The sequence below is a fragment of the Cydia splendana genome, chromosome 22 (assembly GCF_910591565.1).
Source record: "Cydia splendana chromosome 22, ilCydSple1.2, whole genome shotgun sequence".
In the NCBI taxonomy this organism is placed as follows: domain Eukaryota; kingdom Metazoa; phylum Arthropoda; class Insecta; order Lepidoptera; family Tortricidae; genus Cydia; species Cydia splendana.
This window is the reverse complement of record NC_085981.1, coordinates 12969518-12992267: the sequence shown is the minus strand read 5'-3', so window position 1 is coordinate 12992267 and position 22750 is coordinate 12969518. Positions and strand designations below refer to the sequence as shown.

Sequence of the window (22750 nt, the reverse complement as noted above, 5' to 3'; positions counted from 1 at the left end):
TTTACAAATCGTAGTCTATGCGTGGTAGTCCAGATATGTCGTAATTTTACAAATCGTAGTCTATGCGTGGTAGTCCAGGTATAGAATATAAAAGCACGTAATGAACTGAAGTTTTAATGAGCGCTAAAGCCTTGAGTTGAGAGTCCCTGAAAGCTCTAAGTAGGGTTATCATGCTACGCGAAAGATGAAAGCTTCTACTTTAGTGGGGTTAAATACAAAATTGTCTGAAACGTTTAAAAATTTGCTGTTATTTTTGCTCTGAATCACGAGCTTTTTCGATCCTAATATTTGGAACGTTTTTACAAAATATTTAAATAATAAATAAGTATTATACCTACATCTACACTAGTTAGGTACACGAGAACAGATTTACAAAGTACATAAAAGTAATCTTATTTTCGGTAGCATACAAAAGTCGCTTATATATCGAATTATAAAAATCTTACTCGATTTATAAAAATCTCAGACATAAGTAAGTAAACTAATGGAGACACTTAAACTCTTTGTACAATAGGTTAATAGCTTTTTCATCACACTTGCTCGGAAAAGATGTATTTACACGTAGGGCTTGCGGGCGGGAAATTGAATTTTTCGCCCTAGGGCGGAAAAAATCTTTTCCGAGCAAGTGTGATGAAAAACACTTATTTACACGTAGGGCTTGCGGGCGGGAAATTGAAATTTTCGCCCTAGGGCGGAAAAGTGTTTTATACAGAAGTTTGTTTTTATTAATTCTCCTTTTTTTCCTTACAAGTGTGATGAAAAACATTGTGTGTGCCACGGGCGGTAAAGAAATTCCGAACTCGTGAACATTTTAAGCCCTCGCTTCGCGTCGGGCTTAAAATTGACACTCGTTCGTAATTTCTTATTTCCCGCCCTTAATACACAATGTACTATTGTGTTGTTTTATTTATTCTTCTTAAGGAGGACACTAGGACAGACGTTTAAGTAATAAATTGATATTCATTGGCAAGAAGCTGGTTTTTCACTTGGCTGTTGTTGCCAAATATTAACTTTGCGCTGAGCTTGGCATATAAAAGAGATGTTTACTTAGCTATTTGGCAAGAGTTCAGAGTTTCAAAACAGGGTTGATCGCTCAAATAGCTGGAAGGTCAAAAAGTTATCCCTTAAATTGATAAGGTCACCTTTGCACTTCACATTTCGTTTTGGTAGTCTAATTTGTTTACTCACAGCAAGTATTTTTATTAGTTAAGACGTAGTTCTGTGTCTACAGAACTACGTCTGTAGTCTGGTAAAGGTCGCGGGAGCCCGCTGGATGCGGGTGGCGCCAGACCGGTCATTGTGGCGATCTTTGGGGGAGGCCTATGTCCAGCAGTGGACGTCCTCTGGCTGATATGATGATGATGATGATGAAGACGTAGTTACGATTGTCCGTTGGGGCCACCCCACACTAGCGTCTTTTGACGGTTTTTGAGCGTCGGCGACTAGCCAGTGCGATGGAAAATGGCGTCGCTGCGCAGTGGCGCCAACGTTGCGTCGAACAACAGTATATAAATATATGGGCATTTTGACTTAAAAGTGTACCATTTACTTGGAAGTCCCTTTCTAACAAAACCTGTCAAAAAGTGACATCCGCTTGTATTACAAGATATAAAAGCTTTTGAGAAACGGGCCGCTGGTGGACGATGCCACAGAGTTAGTGTTGCGTTGTACAATAAAGTGTTTACTAGATTAACTAGGTACGTAAGGTACGTATGCCTCATCATCATCATCCTGGCGTCAATCCCGGCTGTGCCCCCGCGCGGGGCGCGAGGACCCGGGGTCCGCCTTCCGACTCCTTCGTGACCACTTTGCCCGATCTTCGGCATCCCTGGTAGTGAGTCCGTTGGCACGCATGTCCTCCTTGAGGACATCAAGCCATCGCTTCTTGGGCCGGCCTCTTCTTCCCGTACCGGGAGGAGGCGGCATGGCCAGGCATTTGTTACCCACGTAACTTGCCGGTCTGCGCGAGACGTGGCCATACCAACGAAGGCGACACTCTTGCAGTTTGTCTGCAATGTCACGGACGCCAAGACTACCCCGAATGTGGGCGTTTCGGACGCGATCCTTGCGTGAAACTCCGCACATCCACCGTAAGGTACGTATGCCTGTCCGAGATTAATGATGTTATTATTGCAACAAAATTACAGCGGGTGCAGCTGCGGATGCGGCTGAGCGAAGAAAAAGGGCTAAATACAGCCGCATCGGCCAAGAATATAGCTTTACCCCTTTTGGTGTGGAAACACTCGGCCCGTGGGGTCCCAGTGCCCAGATTTTTTTCGGAGCGATATCAAAGAGGCTGGTGGATGTGACTGGGGACCGAAGGGCTGGCAGCTTCCTCGCACAGCGCATTTTAAGCATTGCAATTCAGCGTGGTAATGCTGCCAGCGTCTACAGGACCTTGCCGAGGGGTGATTTATTAGTGTAGTTTAGGTTTAGGGATGTTTTATTTTTATTAATTTAGAATAGTTAGATACTTTTAGTTTATAAGTTTATATACAATATTTATATTTATTTGTTTAATGGTTCAATAATGAAATTACAGCTACATAGTAGACGCTAGTGTAAAAATGTGAAATAAAAGATGCAGTTCTGAACTAAACTCCATAATTGGGTTAGTTTAAAATATTTAATAATTTTTCTATTCCAAACATTGACACTGTTAAAGTATGTTCATTCTGTGTGTAACTACTCTGTGACAGTCTGCGGCAGTAATTTATACCTAATTGCCCTAGCCTAGGCCCTTAGTGGCTGCCCATGGGCTGCCCTTTCGAGTAGGCACACTAGGTATAGCCTTAATTACGTTTTAAACTAATTATTTTACGACCTTAATTATTTATGACTACCTACACTTTAGCTCAAACTTCATATGACATGTTTTATAAAATATAAATACCTTATTTGCCTTTATTTAACAAAGTGTTTGGGTTTAGAATTTAATACCTGACATACCTAAGTCAACATATTTCATACCAAATCCATTTAGGCACGTATACCTACAAACTTTTATATGACAATACACTAGATAATGTAACTATTATCACAGATTAGGTATATAATAGTTCTTATGCTATTATGAATTATTTCCATTCAGCCAGTATAAGCGGACAGTACTTACTTAATACCTAACGATACCAAAGTAATCGACATACTTATCTTTTGCGTGAAAGAGCCTTTGTACCAACCACCCTACCCCACACTAGCTTCTTTTGAGCGTCGTCGTCCTGCCAGCGCTAGAGAATATGGCGTCGCTGCGCAGTTGCGCCAACGTTGCGTCAAGCAGCCATAGATTTGACTAGACGTCGACGCTCGTAAATGCTAGTGTGGGTTGGGCCTTTATTTCCGGTGTGATTTCTGTCATAAATTGAGTGTAATTAACAGTTAATTTTCATTTTGTTGCAGGAGCTAGTTGTAAGCCACAATGATCGATCCCAGCTCTTCGGAAGAGGACAGCGAGGATGAACACAAGAAGCATCAGCCCACCAACAAATTACAACCTGGTAAGGTTTTGCTCAGCATCATCTTTCTCGCGTTGTCCCGGCTTTTTGCCACGGCTCATGGAAGACGCAAAAAACAGTGCAAAGGCTTCCCAAAAATTTAAGTAGGTATAGACAAGGACCATGTATAGTTGAATTTTTTAAGCTGACCGTGTAGAACTGTGAGCTCTCATAGTTTAAAACGGTCAGCTTAAAAAAATTCAACTATACCTACTAGTTTCTTAAGGTTTTTCTATTACACAAGAGTCTTCCAGATTACTTAAAAAATAAAGAATGACTAGAGTCTGTCTTAGCTAACTCTGCACCGACTCGACATAGGATTATTTTTATCAATCATCATCATCCATTCATTCCACACAGACGAAGTCACGGCAGAAGCTAGTAGATAAATTTACGTCATAGCACAGATTAATAAATAGTTACTACGTAACAGATACTTCATTCCCAAACAAAAGCGAAAATACCTACGCTATAATAGCCTACAAAACCTTAATAATAATACCTGCTGCTCAGGACAAGAAGAAATGTACCATAAGTACGCGCACAAAGAGTCGAGACTGTGTTGCCCGCCGTGCGAGTCACGTGCTAACGCGTCATCGTAAGAATGCGCTAGGGTTGTAGGCATCTACCTAGGATGATTATTGTAATAAAACGAATGTTGCGGATCAACCATATTTTTTATTAGTCAATCAAATATGTTTTAGTTTTATATAATGATTTATAATTTTTACCCTTCTCTTTATTAAATTTTACAGTTGTAAATATCCTAAATCGCGTAAATAATTTTAATAAATACTCAGGAGCAAAGCAACGGAAAATCAACGGTTTTAAAAAATTTTAATACCGTGCTACCAGGCCGATTAATTATTACGTCGTCAAAATTATTTAAAAAATACTTTTTCTAACCCTTCAATATAATTATTAAACGTTTCAGGTGGGACCTTTAGCCCGCCATAAAAAGATGAATCTTTATTATAGGCTTTTTCCTTTGTTTTTTTGACTTTTACACCCATTTACTGCACAATAATTACGTGGTTTCGGCATTTCGAAGCGTAAGCGCGGGAAACGTGCGGTGCGAGCGTTCAGGCGGGCGTTTGGCGGCCCTCTGTCGGTTGTATCGTCGACGATACGACGAGCGGTAGGCATATAGCGCGTGGCCTTGAGCGTGTGACGGAGGCCTGGTCATAGCCACTTCAGAACCTGTCTACCCCGACTGTTATCGATTCGCTATTGATATGATAGGCCCAATGCCACTTCAGGTAATCCAGTTAGTGGAAAACATATTGAGTTTGGCTTATCTGTGTTTACTACTAGAAATACAAAATATTTTTTCACTTTTGATACAAGTTTTTGATATGGAAGAGAACAATCTCACAACCGAGGATGCCGAAGACTGGGTAAAGTGGAGAAGATTGACCAGGAAAGCGGACCCTGGCGCTAGGCCGGGAAAACGCTAGGTTGAAGAAGAAGAAAAAGTTTTTTCACTCTTGGTTGGTCTTGGTTGGTCTTGGTTGGTCTTGGTTGGTTGGTTGGTAAAGGAGATAGCATTATGATCTCAGTCGCCAGTTGGTATTGCGTTAAGTATAGATTTGTGTAAGATTGTCCCATAATATTTATTTATAATTATTACAATATTTATTAAAACTTGTAGGAAAGATCGGGGCTGTGCAGTGGAATACGGCGTGTTAATGGCGGTAAGGAGTTGGCTTGGAAATAAAACACTCACTGGTTCTGCAAATGAAGCAATGTGTATTTCTCAGAATACAATGTCTTCATGTTTGTCAGGCGGGTTATAGGACACACGACAACACATATAAACTATCAATTATAATATTATTTAACTTGAGGATAGCAAACACAGCGGCCATGGAGATAGCCATCAAGGAAAGAGATCGGAATGACATTTGGTGTTGCCAGAGTTGAGAATATAATTTCCAACACTTCCCCTTATTCTCAACAATAGCAACATTCATATACACAAAATAACTACGTCTTAACACATATATATGAAGTTACATGCCATAAAAAATTCTACAATACATATTTCTAACACAATGTGTATGTATTCATATATTCACAAAAACATTCTACATGTCAAATATAAAAAGAATTAAAATATTGTTTGCAGGCAAAACTAACCATTAATATTATCATTCCAATAAAATATTACAATAACTCATGCTTATCATTTAAGTTTAAACCTTTCATAAACGTGTAATGTTTAGTTGTACATAATGGTTTGGTAAATATGTCGGCTGTCATATTGTTTGTAGGCAGATATTTTACAGTTATACAATGCTTTTGAATCAGATCTTTTACAAAATGATATCGAATATCGATATGCTTAGTGCGTTTATGTGAATACTCCTTTGCCAACAACAATTTTTGAGCGCTTTGATTATCATTAAAGATAACTGGATTATAATGTTTATCAATAATTTCACACAGGAAATTCTTAATAAAACACAACTCTTTCGCTACATCACTAATGGCTAAGTATTCAGCCTCTGTACTGCTTAAGGCCACACAATGCTTCCTAGATTCCCAGCTTACACAATTCAAGCCTAACTTTACTACAAAGCCTGTGTATGATTTTCTATCACATAAGTCGTTAGCCCAGTCAGCGTCAGTATAGGCTGTTATATCTAAGCCCTTACTTTTATAAAAACATAGACCTACATCTATAGTTCCTGCCAGGTATCTTAGAACACGCTTTGCAGCCACCCAGTGACTTTTATCAAAGTTACATAAAAATTGACTTAGCTGACTACAGCTGAATGTAATGTCAGGCCTTGTACACACTGAAAGATACATAAGGCAGCCGACCAATTGCCTGTATTTGTAAACATCATCATCTAGTGGTTCCGTGTCTGATTTTAATTTACAGTTTGGTACTAAAGGTGTGGAAACAGTTTTACATTGCAACATATTAAATTTATTAAGCAATTTGCGAATATATTCCTTTTGATCTAATATTAATACATTTTTATCTCTAGTGACTCGCATTCCCAAACAGCTGGTTAATGAACCTAAATGTTTCACATTAAAATTTTGCTGTAACAAATTATATAATGCTTTTGTATCACATGTAGAAAAAATGTAAAAATCATCCACATAGAGAGCTATAATGGTAAGATCCTTATCACACTTTCGCACGTAAACACAAGGTTCATTTTTGCTCTGTATGTAACCATTTTTAGAGAGCAAATCATGCACTTTCAGGTTCCACATGCGACTGGCTTGTTTTAGCCCATATATGCTCTTTCGCAATAAACAAACCTTTCGTTCATCAGACACAAAACCCTTTGGTTGCTCCATATAGATCCTCTCATTCAAGTCGCCATTCAGAAATGCCGTGGTGACATCAATATGCTCTATGGACATATCATATTCATGAGCCAATGAGAATAGAATACGCATCGTTGAATGACGCACGACAGGAGAGAATGTATCTATATAATCTATACCTTCTTTTTGTGTAAAGCCGCGAGCAACTAAGCGTGCTTTATATCTATCAAAATTACCCGATGTGTCATGTTTAAGTTTATAAACCCACTTGCACTTAATGACATTAGCGTCAGTGGGTCTATCTACTAATTGCCACACATTGTTCTCAATCAATGAATTATATTCAATTTCCATTGACTTTTTCCATTCGTGAGCGTTACATGATGCTACCGCCTCTTCATAAGTTTGAGGTTCATCTAATATAGAGCTGGCAAACATACCCATTTCGTAGTCACCATACCTAGTTGGTGGTTTACCACGAGTGGCACGAACGGGGCGGCTGCTGACAGTTACAGGTTCCACTGAACTAGTCGCGCCTTCCCCTTGAACTGCAGTGTCTCCTGCGGGCATCGGCTCCGAAAGCAGCTCCGCATTGGGTGACCACTGCTCAGCGGAGGACTCTTCCTCGCTGTTGCTGTCCTTGCCAGACTCAGCATCTGTAAATTCATACGAAAAATTATGAGGATTGTTCTGTGCATCATCATTTGAATCAGACAATTCATTTATGTTTTGACTAGAATTTTCATTTAATTGACTAGACTCTAAATCATTATTTGAATATTGTTCAATATTTATTTCATTATTAGTTCCATTCAATTCACCATAATATTGCACAGAAGGAATTATCAAGTAATCATTAACATTATTATTATTTTGTTCATTTTTAAAATTCTTATAAAATTTATTTTCTAAAAAGTCTACATTCCTTGACAAAATAGCCTTAGTGGGATTTGATGGCTCAATAAGTCTGTATCCCTTTGTAGTCTCTGAATAGCCAACAAAAATACACATTTTTGACTTAGCTGACAACTTACTAGTGCGAGTAGGCTCCGGTAACAAAGAAAATGCTATGCAACCAAACACTCGAAGGTGTCCAAGATCAACGCTGTGTCCGGACCAGACCTCCTCCGGCAACTGTCCTGCCAATGCCCTAGTAGGGCTGCGATTCTTGAGGTAAATTGCTGTCATGACAGCCTCGCCCCAAAATCGATTGCAGAGACCTGCCTGTAAAAGCATGCACCTAGCCTTCTCCAAAATCACCCTATTCTGGCGTTCAGATACACCATTCTGGGGAGCACAGTAAGGTACTGTCAGTTGGTGAAGTATGCCCTCCTTTGCTAAGAACTCCTTAAAAGCTGCATTGCAATACTCACCACCATTATCAGAGCGTGAACACTTAATCTGCAAACCAGTCTGCTTTTCGACTACATTTTTAAAATTAACAAAACAAGACATTACCTCAGATTTCCTTTTCATTAAGTATCCAAAGGTTTTTCTCGAGTAGTCATCAGTAAGGGTCAAGAGGTAACGCGCACCACCCCAGCTGTCGTCACTCATCGGGCCGCAGACGTCTGAATGCACCAGTTCGAGAAGCTTGCTTGCACGCCTCGCTCCATCCTTAGGGTAAGCCTTGGCCACCGGCTTCCCCTTAAGACACGCGACGCACTGCTGTATGCTGTCATCGCTCATCTGAAAAGAGACACCACGTGCAGCACTCTCTCTCACCATACGCATTCCATTCAAACCAAGATGTCCTAAACGCGAATGCCACAAAGATGCTTTCTTTGCATCTGACACAGCTAACTTTGCAGTCTGTGATCCCTGCACTTCATGCAGAGTAGCCATCGACTGCTCCTTTGCACAAATACCTCGTAACCGGTACACACCCTTACACAAATCAGCTGACATAACAGGTTTGCCCTCTAAAGTGCATTTATCATAAATAAAACAGCCATCACTTTTAAACACCACTACCAAACCCTTTTCACACATCTTACTTACAGACAGCAAATTTTGAGATAGATGAGGCACATACATTACATTCTTAATAACTCTATCAGAATTTTCAAGTCTTACATGTACATCTCCGATACCATAGCTCTCTAATTTTGAAGACCTGTCAGCACAGTTAATATTTGTTTTAGAGTCCTTTAAATTATCAAAAAAATTATTATTATTAACCATGTGAGATGTTGTACCACTGTCCACAATACAGTCCACTGAAGCCGCTTCCGCTGAAGCCATGAATGCAGAAACCTCTTCTTGAAGATAGAGAGTCTTTTCTTCTTTTTCGTTCTTATTTTGCCTTTTTAGTTTGAAGCATTTTGACTTAGTGTGTCCTGGTCTGTGGCAATAGTGGCACACAATCTTCCTTTTATAATTGCTGACAGCAAATGCGCTATTCCCATTTCCATTAATGTCAGCGCTAACTCGCCGGAAGTCCTCTTGTAGTAGCCTAGTTCGAACTATTTCTGATGTTAAAGAGTTTGAGATTGAAGCGGTTCCTAAGGCGGAAACTAGAGTGTCGTAATCCTGCGGGAGCCCTGCAAGGAGAATCTCCGCTATCTCCCCGTCTTCAATCGTTTTTCCAATGTCTGCCAATTGGGAAACCAATGTAAATACAGTATCTATATAAGCTGTCATGCTGGAACACTGTCCCAATTCTATTCTATGTAACCGGCGAAGCAAGCTCACACGCCTGAACAAGCCTTTATCTTCAAAGACAGAACTGAGCTTCTCCCAAGCTTCTTTTGCTGTGTTAATTCCATGCAGTAATTGAAAGAGTGTGGGTTTTAGGCTTAACGATATTCTGGCTAAGGCACGCTGTATTTCAACTGGATCGTTGTCATCACCCGTGACAGATGGCCAAAGTCCTTCCAAAATTAAAGCATTTTTGCACATAAATTTCCATGACGAGAAATTTCCAAGGCCATTCAATTTCTCAATAAGCATTCCGCCGCCAAAGCTCGAAGTCGAAGGGTTAGCAATAGCGTTCTCCATCTTATGCGGCGACAAACACGATTGAGGTTATGCCAAGCACGTTGCAGTTGAGGTTATGTGAGTTCGAATTTCAAGTTATTTTCCAGCCAACCGCTTATAGCTTTCTACTGCTTTAGTAATCAAATCTACGCCAATAATCTGGGCCCATAACCTGTAGGAAAGATCGGGGCTGTGCAGTGGAATACGGCGTGTTAATGGCGGTAAGGAGTTGGCTTGGAAATAAAACACTCACTGGTTCTGCAAATGAAGCAATGTGTATTTCTCAGAATACAATGTCTTCATGTTTGTCAGGCGGGTTATAGGACACACGACAACACATATAAACTATCAATTATAATATTATTTAACTTGAGGATAGCAAACACAGCGGCCATGGAGATAGCCATCAAGGAAAGAGATCGGAATGACATTTGGTGTTGCCAGAGTTGAGAATATAATTTCCAACAAAACTTGCTTTTGTTCACAGTGGCTCCACCCGGTTCGTTGGCAAGCGGGCGGCCCTCGGTCCGCGGCAAACCGGAGCTGCCCCGCGGCTCTACAGCCGGTCTACAGGGTAACATAACATAACATTAACATATTTTATTAATTGTTCTTCCATTTAAAGCGTAAAGGATGACTTACGTTAGCCCGGGCCGTGGCCGGGCCGGAGCTTCCGGATCTTCCTTTCCAAGGAAAGCACCACGTGATCGTCGATCAGCTGTCGTGGAACTCGTCGAAAATGACATGTCTGACGCCTCGGCCCGGGCACGGCCCGGTCTAGCGTGACGTGAGTCATCCTTCAGTCAGAAAATTAAAAGGGAACCAAATATATGACAGAACTTACCTAAACTACGGAGACTAATAAAAGTACTAAAAAGACATAAAACACGCGGTCGCTACAAAAATTCTTAGAACAAAAACCTCATTAATACTTATCCATTGCGGCTCAACGGTTCCCAAAGTTTCGGGAAACTTTTCAATCAAATCCTACATTTAACCAGCCCACAGTTTAATTGTTCAACTTCCTCAATTTGCTGGACTTGTAAGTTCACTCTTAAGCACAGAAAGTCTTAAGTGACACGATATTTCCATTGAGATACGCTTTTATGGTTGGTTGGACTGTTTCTGATACTTTCCAAGCTTCGAATTGTAGTCGCTTACAGAGGGCAAGCATTTGGTTTAAAAGGACCAGGCTTTGATTTTATAAAACTTGGTACAAGTTACGATTTTACGACAAGTATACTACTTATACTTAAAATAATTACCTACTTAAAATAAAAACTTTTTACAAACATAAGAAAACCGACTTTCGTGAAAATATTATCAGTAGGTATACCTAATATAATCTTGATTATAGCGACTACCATCCGTTATAACGACCATTATGGTAAACAAGTCCCTTCGATGATGTCATTATAAACTCCAAACGGTTAGGAATTTGCAAATTTTAACTTCACGTGAATATTGTATTCTCTCTTGTGTGAGTTGTGTGCGTATGTAACAGTGTATATGTGTAGGTGCGAGTCCCCTCACGACGGCCCCGCTCGCTGCCCCCCTCCACCCCGCCACCCGGCAGCGGGAGCAAGCCGCGCTAGCACCACCTCCACATGCGTAAGTATCCTACTTTTACCTTAGCTGATCCCACACTAGCGTCTTTTGAGCGTCAGCGTCCAGTCAGCGGTATGGAAAATGGTGTCGCTGCGCTTGCGCCAACATGCAGCAGCCATACGGCTCGGCCACGACATTGAGCGACTTGCGACAGCGGCAGCGATAACCACACGTGGGAACGAAAAATCCGATCGCTGTGTCTCGCTCCAACCTATAGTTATCGCTGCCGCCGTCGCAAGTCGCTCAATGTCGTGGCCGAGCCGATAGAGTTGACTAGACGCCGACGGCGACGCGAGTGGGGCCTCTTTTATACAGAATACAGTGGTATACAGATTGAGATAACATTGACATTAGACATTATTGCGTCTATTGTCTTATTTGATTTGATTTGACCATCCTCGCGCATCCGGCTTGAAGGACCATATATTGCATTGTGCCTTTATTACGTTAAAACTTTGGGGATTCCATACTATAGGGACAAAAATAAAAAAATCTAATTCTGGATACCACATTAGCTTTCCTCCAGGCTAATATTTTAATAACTTGAACTTTTCATCTGATATTGTATTTTAAATATTTTTGTATCGGTAACATGGTCTTGAATATTAGACCAACTAAATAATTTAACAGTCAAGAGAGAAAGAGCCGCAACTGCCTATTCAGCCTATTGTAGAATATTTTATTGTCAGTTGAAAACTGTCAAGTTGATGAAATAGTGCCATTTTTTCTATAAGTCCTTTTAAAAATCTATCATTCACTCCCATTTCAATTCACAAAACATAATAGAAATTATTTGCTAATAGAATTATTGATTAAGTTTTGACAATCCTACTTATTTCTTTTATAATCTATTAAAGTAGACGTAGTTTTCTTGTAAAAGTAGCGCTTAGAAGAAGAAGTAGATCATACATGAAACCATACACGTCTGGGCACACTGAACTACCCTATTACCAAATAAACAACTGTACCTAGAGTGGCTCCCTAGGGTACACCATAGCCAAAATAAGTTTAATGATATAAACTATGAGTAAAACATGAAATATTTAAATTGGTAAAGTTTTTTTATAAGTTTTGATTACTTTCTGTCAATATATTTATAGGAAATTACATAATTATGTCGGTATATTCTGTTCAGTGTGGTCGAACGCTTGGCACAATACATTGACGACCTAATACTATAGATCGTGTAGATCGTTCTTGCGCAGGACGTCGACCGGGAGTGCGAGTTCCGGGGAGGCGCCAGCGCCGTCACCTAGTCCTTCAGGGGCCAGCCATTCTGACAAGGATCAAGACCCTCAGGTAAGGCATCAAGCCCTGATATTGGTTTTATACATTCCATTGTTCCTGATATAACAGGGACTCATTTGTACATAGGCTAAAAGAGTATTAAAATGATGTTTTAATCAGGATAAGACAGAATTGACTTCTCACTCTTCTCATGAAGCTGATGTAGCTATAGCAAATCTAAGCTGTGTTTATATATCTTAGATACTAACTATAACAGTTCGATTGCCTATTTACCATCTAATCACTGTGCTTATGTACCAATTTTGTACTCAAATCGGTCGGCAAATTTGAGGCAATCGAACTGTTTTTTACCCGACTACGGCTAAGCAAAAAAGGGTTACTGTATCATAGATAGAATACCTACCGAATTTAACGAATTTTACAGAATGAAGTGATGATGAGAGCTTCCTTAGAGCCAAATAACACTAAATACAACGTTACTTTAGGAAAAGATCGAAAAGCTAGAGGAGGACAAGAAGCGGCGACTGCAGCTGTACGTGTTCGTGTCGCGATGCATCGCGCACCCCTTCAACGCCAAACAGCCGACGGACATGACGCGGCGGCACACCAAGCTCACGCCGCACCAGCTGGAGACCATTCAGGCGCGGTTTCAGGTCAGTCTTCTTGATGTATGTATGTCACTTTATTGCACATAAACAAGTTAACACAAAATATACATAACAGAGTAAAAGACGTAAGTATATGTACAAAGGCGAACTTATCCCTAGAGATCTCTTCCAGCTACCTTTGAAAAAATGAGAGAGGAACAAACACTAAAAGGTGAAAGAAAACTAAAAATGATCAATGTTGCAGTTCATTGAAAATAAGGGTTGGCAAAAATACGTACCCTGAATTCGTCCTCAGTACATAACTTCGCCGTAACTTGAATTAAATCACAATTCCACAATTATCTTATATCGTGGACGTTTATTAATTCAACATTTAGTGAAACATGTTACATTTTAATGAAATTGAACGAAGACAGAAAAATTCGTATTTAAAACCTAAATGTTAACTGATAGTGTAGTAAATAAAGGTAGTGGACCCCGCAGTAATTCCTCAGCCAGAAAAAACTTTACAGTATGATAAAGTATCAATAAATAAAAAGTATTGTATAAATTTCCAAAGAATAATAATAATAGAATTAAAGTAAATACCTAAAGTCTTAAATCGTTAATATATTTTTACGGAAAAATGCTCCGTTCAAACTTTCTTCGCCAGACATATTCATGTAACTTATTGCAACTATATATGAAATATCAAAAAAATATCCCAGCAGAAATACCAGTATTAATAAAATAAATTTTTTTGGCGTGTCTTGGACCGGAAAATTGCTCAGTCTAATTTTTTCACTGGAATGCCATTTTATTGCCGTTTTATACCTACAAAATGAAAATCTAAAAATTTTCTACTCTCAGTTTTTAATAGTTCTATATTACATACATTTCGATACGCATTTTTTTTGGATTTTTTTACCCACTACGCCAAATTATATTTTAAGATCATATAAGAAGAAAAAAATGACAGAGCAATTTTCCCATGAAAATGAGCGTCAAAAAAAAGAAGTATCATAAAAAAATATTCTCATGTTTGACAAAACTTTTAGATTTTTTTGTAGTATCACATACTGATACAAATAACTTATTTTGTAAAATAATTTTGGACTGAGCAATTACTCGGTTCAATATATAATCAGATTTGTGTTTTTACCTAACTTAGGAGTTTTTTTTTTTTGGATATTTATAATGTTAGTCTCGGCTCATACTATACAATAACCAAGCTAAATTTCATCGACTGAGAAATTAATGCATGGGTCTCCATACAACAACTTGCTTCATTTACTACCCTATGATGCAGATCTAAATATCTATTTTCAAATTCCTTCAGGCATTTCTAAAAGGCGAAACCCAGATCCTCGCTGACGAGGCCTTCCAGAACGCGGTCCAGTCGTACCACGACGTATTCCTCAAGTCCGAGAGGGTCGAGCAGATGGTCAGATCAGGCGCCTGCAGCCACCACGACTTCCGCGAAGTCTTCCGGAACAATATCGAGAAGAGAGTCAGGTTAGAGTGATTCATATCTTTTAGTCGTACCACGACGTGTTCAAGTCCGAGAGGATCGAGCAGATGGTCAGATCAGGCGCCCGAAGCCACCACGACTTCCGCGAGGTCTTCCGGAACAATATCGAGAAGAGAGTCAGGTTAGAGTGATTCATAACTTTTAGTCGTACCACGACGTGTTCAAGTCCGAGAGCATCGAGCAGATGGTCAGATCAGGCGCCCGCAGCCACCACGACTTCTGTGAGGTCTTCCGGAACAATATCGAGAAGAGAGTCAGGTTAGACCAGAGTGATTCATGTCGCTATATTTCTATCATCATTATTAGGTAGGTTACCTTTTGACATGTGTAAAGTTAGTTTATTAAATGATGAAGTTACCAACCAAATTGGCTGCTAAGAAAGTGATAAATTTTAATTTATCTAATTATTGGTCGCATGCAACCAAATTTTTTTTGGATTTTAAGACATAGTTGTGACGACGCATAGTTTTGCCTTTTGGTGCGTATTTTAAAGTGGGGACGTGAATGTTATAGATTACGTTCACTTTTTCAACTGAATTAATCTTAGTTTTTTGTCTTCACCTTTACGATTTCATTGTAAATATTTTAAAAACACATTAAAAACATGAATCTAGAATGTTTGATTATCATGTTGCTTTCTCAGGTCTTTGCCAGAAATTGATGGATTAAGTAAAGAAACAGTCTTAACGTCGTGGCTAGCTAAATTCGACTGTATCATGAAAGGAACGGGTAAGTCATACAAATACTAACTTGATTTCAATCGTAACTGGGCTACATAAGGGTCAATGTTACCAATGTTGATAAAATCTATCCTAAATACTTTTACGGCACCATTAGCTTTATTAATTAGCTGTTTGCGTTTCTAAATACCATTGAACTAGAAAATCGTACAAAAACTATCGAAAATTACATACCTACATATGTTATACTTGCCAGTTATTTCAATATTAACAACAAAGTTATCTACAGACTCGAAATTTGTATCAACATCAATAAATATTGCTATAGAGAAATTAGCGTTACTTAAGATGATATTTAAGATAGATTTGTAAGTAGTATTTTTGTCACATTGGCTCTTTTATAGCCTTTTGTGTTTTGGAGAACGGATTGAAAAGCATGAGTGTTAAGCATCAGTTGTTGAAAGAGCTTATGTTTGCAAAGCCTTTGGTTGTTTGTAATAAAACAGTGTGCTCATCGGTAGAAGGTGTATGTCCTTAGACTCATCAGTCAGTACAATGAATAAACTTAAAACCAGTACTGACATTACATGAAATCCTTTACAAAGACATTTAATCATTACACAAGAACTGATCATTGACGTTACTGAACAGATTGACTCTTCTGATAAACTAACAGTCATGAACCTACTGCCTTTTGCATCAATGTGTTCATCAAATCAGTGTATGATGCAACCAAATGACTATAATGGATTATAAAGTGGAATTGCGACATTTACTACTTGTTTATAAATATAATGTTCAAGATTAATATGTTATTTAGGCATTTGATCAACTAGAATGAAATGTGTTATGTCAACGTTTAGTGTAACAATGTTTACTATTTTATGTCCCAATTTCATTTCTACCTACGATAACGTGTGATGATTACAATATAATTTAACTTTAATAAAATACTTGTTTCATTTAAATAATATATGAATATTTTGAAAATCATCATACGTATCAATTCCAATCATTGTGTTTGTACGGTAGAGAAATAAATGTAAATCAAATCGGATCCAGTATTATAGCAAACTAAACCGTCACACCCTTAGATTAACGATTTTCTTTACATTAAAAAAGGAATCTTTAGTAAATTTATTTTTAAAATGTTCACGTGCACTAGTTTGCTAAGTACCGTCCTGAACTCAATGTACCTGATACTGTGTGTCGCCTGCGTCTGTCTCACTCTCTGTGTTTCTCTCCCTTTCTCTCACAACATGTCTCTCTCACAATCCCAGGAATAACAGGTATCACTCGACTGTTCATTGTTTCCTTTCTAGCTTCAGTCACGTGTGATTGCTTGATTTATTGATATTTTCGTGTAGTTCTTTTGTTTACAGTTTATAAGTCCGTTTTAAAAGAAACAAGTGCATATCTGACTACCTAACTTAGTTGCTTTCATTATTCTAATAATTTCGTTCAGCTCACCGAGGATCATGTTAAAGATACCAAGTCCTATATTGTTATGACTATTTAAATTATTTTAAATATACATTAAATTAAACATCAAGATTGTAAAAAATATTATACATCTGAATGAGTAAATTTAATATTTGTAACGATATTAATTATGTTTTTAATTAAAACGGACTTCCCATTTTTCTCGTAATCTTATTGTATTTACTCTGAAATATTTTCGCCTATAGCATGTTGGGAATAGTTTAATCTTACTAATGCCTCAAGCTTAAGTAAAAATCAAATTTTGAATTTTCGCTTCAGCTTGGGTGGCAAGCTTTTCAATATTTTGATCAACAACACAACACTTGCAGTTAATAAAGAAGGCAACTGATTTACTTAATAAATTCCGCAAACTTATACCTAAAACTTTTAAAAACTTTTAACTGATATTAAATAATATATCATCGCTTCATCACTGTACTGACTTGTCAATCTTAGTTATTATATTAAGATAATTAACTCGATTTAAAAACCCTCTTGCCTTCCTTTCCAAAGATTCTAACTTATGAATTTTCCACGGAACACTAATTTTACAGCAACTCACTACAAACTTTGTGAAATATTTTGTAACAAGATGTTCACCTTTACTTCCAACATTTTAATTGTTTTAGCATTTTTATATTTATCTTAATTAACATCTTTGGATAATTCATTTTATCTCTAGATTTGTAAGGGATTTTCATTTTGTTCTTTTAGGAAAATGGTAAGTTTATGGATAATTTATAGACATGAGCTCAGCGTCCACAGCAAACATAACTCTTATTGCGTTTCACGAAATCAGAAATTATAATCACAAGTAACAAATTTTAATCACGCAAAGAATTAAATACTAGCCTTCATAATCTTGAACCGATCGTCATAAAAGGCTTCCAGAAAAACCTAGAGACTGTTTATAATAAAGATAAATAAGATCAAAATAAAATTAAGAGTAACACATTCGTGCGTGACGAATGTAATTAAATAAGTCCTCATATAGTGCAGAATTATAAACACAAAGAAATACTTCTGCAATGTCGTATATTCCCCAGACCCCAACACCAAACAGTTTTTTTCTATTCCTTCTACTGGCTTCTACTGGCTTATTTCCAGAAATAGAACGTTTTAATCTTAACTATTTCTGATGATGTAATAATCCCAGGTGTGCTGGGTGACGATGAATCCAAGCGGCCGTCGCGGGCTCAACAGCAGAGTCTCAACGCGGAGTGCATCCTGAGCAAAGAGCAGCTGTACGACATGTTCCAGCAGATCCTTGGGGTCAAGAAGTTTGAGCACCAGCTTCTGTTCAACGCGCTGCTTGTAAGTATAACTACTGTCTTCAGTCAAATCTTCTGTTATTGTATCTCGGCAAGAAGCAGCTATATATGTTCCAGGATCCTTATTCGTATATATTTGCCCAGAAAGGTCAATAATTTTAAACAATAATTTTAATTTTATAAAAAAATGTATACATTTTCTAAATATGAACAATCGAAAACAAGTATTAAATATTAAAGGAATAAAGTAACTGGGTAATTGCAAAAGCAAAGAAGTCAATGATATAGATATGAGCGACAAAAAGGCGTGGAAGAAAGAAATTGATCCCAAATACAATGCAATGAGAAAAAGCGAAAATTAGAGTAACATGGGCAATATAAACGAACGTCTCTTGTCAAATTAATAACAACGATATATATCTTAATTTACAGCTGGACTCGGCAGATGAACAAGCGGCCGCTATCCGGAGAGAGCTGGATGGAAGAATGCAGAAAGTCAACGAGATGGAAAGGGTAAGTAACTCATGATGACGAATTTTGGTACTGAAACATGAAGATTGATTGGAAGTCTAGATTAGGAAATTGGAAAATCGATCAGAGAATCAAAATCTTATATCTTTATGCCTATGATCATGAATGATTCCTTAACTCGTAACCAATGATCATGATAACACTTTGCCTTATGGCTGACTACTTAATTGCTGAAAAGAGATATGACTTATATTATATGAGGCCAAGACTAATTTTGGGTCATCGCGCCAGATACGTAAGTAAGTAGGTATATGATTCATTCAGTCATGACTATAATTTTTGTGCAATAAGTATCGATACCAAACCATGTTGCGATTATAAGTTTGTGAAAATCTGAAAGTTTTCTTACATGTTTAAAAAATTCTGAAAATCTTGGTCTACACTACACAGATTATGAAGGTAAAAGTCTCAATGATTATCGTCAATTTCCAGAACCGCAAGCTAATGCCGAAGTTCGTCCTCAAAGAGATGGAGTCCCTCTACATCGAAGAGCTCAAGTCCTCGATCAACCTCCTCATGGCCAACTTGGAGTCCCTGCCCGTATCCAAGGGCGGGGCTGACTCCAAATACGGCCTGCATAAAATCAAGCGGTATAATCACAGGTCGGTGTCTGGAATGTTTTGGAGGTTAGGATCTTTATGTCAATTTATTCAAATCTTGGAACCTTCCGCGATTGTACAGTTAGCGGTAGAAGTTGCTAAGCGGGCGAAATATTCAAAATAATGTACACAACTTTATTATTAGTGTGTCATTTTGATCATCTCACCCGCTTAGCCACTTCTGCTGCTAACTATATTAACTAATTTAAAATGTTTCTCGTTACTAAAATATATCTATCAACAAAAAAGGTTTTCTGAATCTGAAAACTTAAAAGCAGCATTTAAGTCAATGACTGATTGTGAGTTGATTTTATTGATTTTCAATTTATAATAATCGTGGAAGGTGTTAATTGGCTTAAGACAACGTAAGATAAGAATAATTTTAGAGTTGAGAATAAAATTTGGACACAAAAATTAGTAAGAGTTTATCAACAGCTTTAAACTGTACTACAACTTTATTTATATTTTAGTACCCAAATTTTATTCAAAATTAAATGTTGTGATCTATGTTCTTCATTACATTTGTCTGTGTTTTAAATAAGTAACGAACTGAACAAGACAAGACAACTCGTGACATCATTTGAATGTTTATTTATTTGGCAAACGAAAAAAGAAATAAAAATATTGGTTATACATTCTTCAACACTGTGTCCAACTTTCTAACGCACTGACTCGATCTGGATGCAACTGCATTGCATTACACTCATTGAAATATAGTTTAATAGTTTCTAGTTCATCCAGTGTAACATTATCTACTTGTTCATTTTCTCTCTACTTTTCTTTTCCCTGGCACATAACTGGACACTAATAAAGGAAGTACAAGTAATGAGTACAGAATTGTTAAATTGAGCACGTGTCTTGTGTAGCAGGACCCTACACCCGCCCGGCCTCGAAACGATCCTCCTGTTGTCGTTAGACCACTGTAGTCATGTAGAAGTAACATAGAATACCTAGCTAGAGCCATAGAAGCTAATGTGGTCGTGCTAAATGAAATGACAACTGAGGATGAAACAAAAGCTTCCACTACACAGCCAGAAGATTTTAAAGCTTGATAGTCTTTTCAAATTTTAGATACAATTTTAATATTCATAGATTCGCTCACAAAACAATTAGAAGACAGTAGACATTTTATCAATTTTCGATATCAGAGCGCTTTTTACAATTAAACATAGCTTTTTAAAACAAATACACCACAAAGAAAAAAAATTTCCATCGTTAAACCATTTGCTTTATTTTAAAACGTTGCGATTACAACATTTGAAACAAGCAGATCAAATACCACACTTGTAATTTGTATATAATTGTCATTTTTTCAATACTGAATCACAAAATAACGTTGTACTTATCTTTTATTACTTCGCTTTCTATAATAATATTGTTTACAGCTTCCATTTTACTTCTCTCACTAAACTTCACTTCTTCTTATTCTACAACATTATAATTCGACAAATCATTTAAATGAGCAAAGTTAGGCAATGTTAAAATAGCGAACGCTTTTACTAGGACACCGATAAAAATGCTTCTTGCGGTAGGCTTTGCTTCTGTTTTTGTTTGGTTTGGTATCGCTTCTATTATCTTCACTATTATCACTGTTATTAATATGCAAAACACCCTTTACAGATTCTTGATAAGTTTATATCCTTCTAATGTTTCAACTATTTCAAAGGTTTTGCATATTACTAACAAAATAATCACCTTACTTCAGTACTTCAGCTAGCTTAGTATAGTTAGTTGTATGTCTAGAAATTAATGTTTCCTTCTGTTATGCTTAATCATTCTTGGTATCGGTGATGGTTCCATTGTATGCCACCATGCATTCGTCCTAACATGTGAATGTTTGTCCTATCTCTAAAACTATTATCAATGGTGATTGGGAACTGTAACATCAATAATGTATATATCATTAATATCTTCTGTTGTTGTATCTTTGTTGTTGACTTTGATGATGCTGGTTGGTTTATGATGATTAGATCAAACGCCGGGCCTGACCCGAGTCCAAGGTTGAGTAAGCAGCTGTGTTTCAGATCGCAAGGGTCTCTGGCCAACAAGTTGACAGGCGAGGGCGACGGCGGAGATGTTGACACTCAGCTGACCAAAATGGATGTCGTTCTGACTTTCCAAATAGAGGTAAAGATTGGAAAAAATTACAATGAAGATTGGGTGTGTTAGTATTACATCTGTTGTAAATGAAATAATTACCTATGTACTTCAAAGTTGTTTTTTTCCGATGCAGTGTAAATATTTGCGAAATTTAATAGAGCTTTGTTCAGATATTTGAGAACGACCGTGAATGACCTTGGCTGCTCCGATATATCTTATGCCGACCGTAATAAATAATGTTCTATAAATATGATGCACATTGTTTTTTTCACAATATGCAAATTTAATAAGTATATAAAATTCTCTGGCAAAACAAATAATGAAAATGAAAAAAAATAAGGAGTAATAATAATTATGTCACATAAAGTACTGATGATGAGTGTGTTGTATTTGAATGAATTCTAGGTAGTAGTGATGGAGGTAAAGGGTCTAAAGTCATTAGCGCCGAACCGGATAGTGTATTGTACTATGGAAGTGGAAGGGGGCGACAAGCTGCAGACCGACCAGGCTGAGGCGTCTAAACCGATGTAAGTAATAATACTAATAATATAAAGGAATCCAATCTAGCCCTAAGCTAAATTACTCATTAAGAACAGAATTAAATAGTGATTTAGGCAGTAAAAACTTCTACTATACCTAAGAACTTATGTAAAAAGTAATGAAATAAACGCATTTGTATTTGTATTTGTAAAAAACCAACAATCTAGAATTAAATGAAATGAACCTATGACCAGTGTTTGTGGCTAATATTAAAATACACTCCTATTGAACAAAACTGTGATGAGGTGACACACAAGAATTCCGTATTGACTGTATAACTGTTTATTCTTACAAAAGTCAAATTAAATTTGCCTGATGACGATGATCCAATGATGTAAAATAAGACGACTTTTAGTTGTAGATAAAAAGATACAAGATATTGTACAAACAGCAACATTCTTGACTGTCCATCGGTGGACCTTATGCCTTTTGTAATAATGTTTACGAACTGGCAGTCAACAGTGTAGGCGATGGTACTCAGATAGTAAATGTGACGTTCCACGGGAAAAGGTACCTTATGAGGGTTTCTAGTTTCGGAGATATTAAATGTTTTGTAAAGAGGTGAAAAAATGCTCAATTTTTTTTTATTGTGTGATCTGAAACCTTAATGCCTAACGTTTGTTTACCTGTTTTTATTTTTGTTATAAGTTAGTTATAAGCCTAGTAATGTCGTCTCAGAGTTTAGTAGAAAAGGTACCTTATGGAAAAAAGATTGAAAATTCCCAAAAAAACTAGTCAATACGGGAAAAGAAGTTTGGTAGAGAACTGTATTAGCATTCTGCAAAACTAAATTGATAATTTTAGTTCTGGTT

The 22750-nt window shown here is 37.4% G+C and overlaps 1 protein-coding gene across 8 annotated transcripts in view; it reads left to right on the top strand.

Moving 5' to 3' along the window:
• Positions 1 to 22750, top strand: part of LOC134801409 (calcium-dependent secretion activator) — a 62670-nt gene that overhangs the window by 15357 nt on the left and 24563 nt on the right. For 2 of the 8 annotated variants that reach the window (XM_063773943.1, XM_063773941.1), the window contains exons 2-13: positions 3400 to 3497; positions 10249 to 10335; positions 11279 to 11372; positions 12560 to 12668; positions 13103 to 13270; positions 14544 to 14719; positions 15379 to 15464; positions 18054 to 18211; positions 18601 to 18681; positions 19132 to 19301; positions 21269 to 21425; positions 21804 to 21925. In XM_063773943.1, the coding sequence (XP_063630013.1) occupies positions 3419 to 3497; positions 10249 to 10335; positions 11279 to 11372; positions 12560 to 12668; positions 13103 to 13270; positions 14544 to 14719; positions 15379 to 15464; positions 18054 to 18211; positions 18601 to 18681; positions 19132 to 19301; positions 21269 to 21425; positions 21804 to 21925 (1487 nt within the window). In that variant the 5' untranslated portion in view covers positions 3400 to 3418. Of the gene's footprint in view, positions 1 to 3399; positions 3498 to 10248; positions 10336 to 11278; positions 11373 to 12559; positions 12669 to 13102; positions 13271 to 14543; positions 14720 to 14747; positions 14857 to 14884; positions 14994 to 15378; positions 15465 to 18053; positions 18212 to 18600; positions 18682 to 19131; positions 19326 to 21268; positions 21426 to 21803; positions 21926 to 22750 lie in introns of those variants that run through there. The other 6 variants (XM_063773944.1, XM_063773942.1, XM_063773946.1 and 3 more) reach the window with 6 other exon arrangements.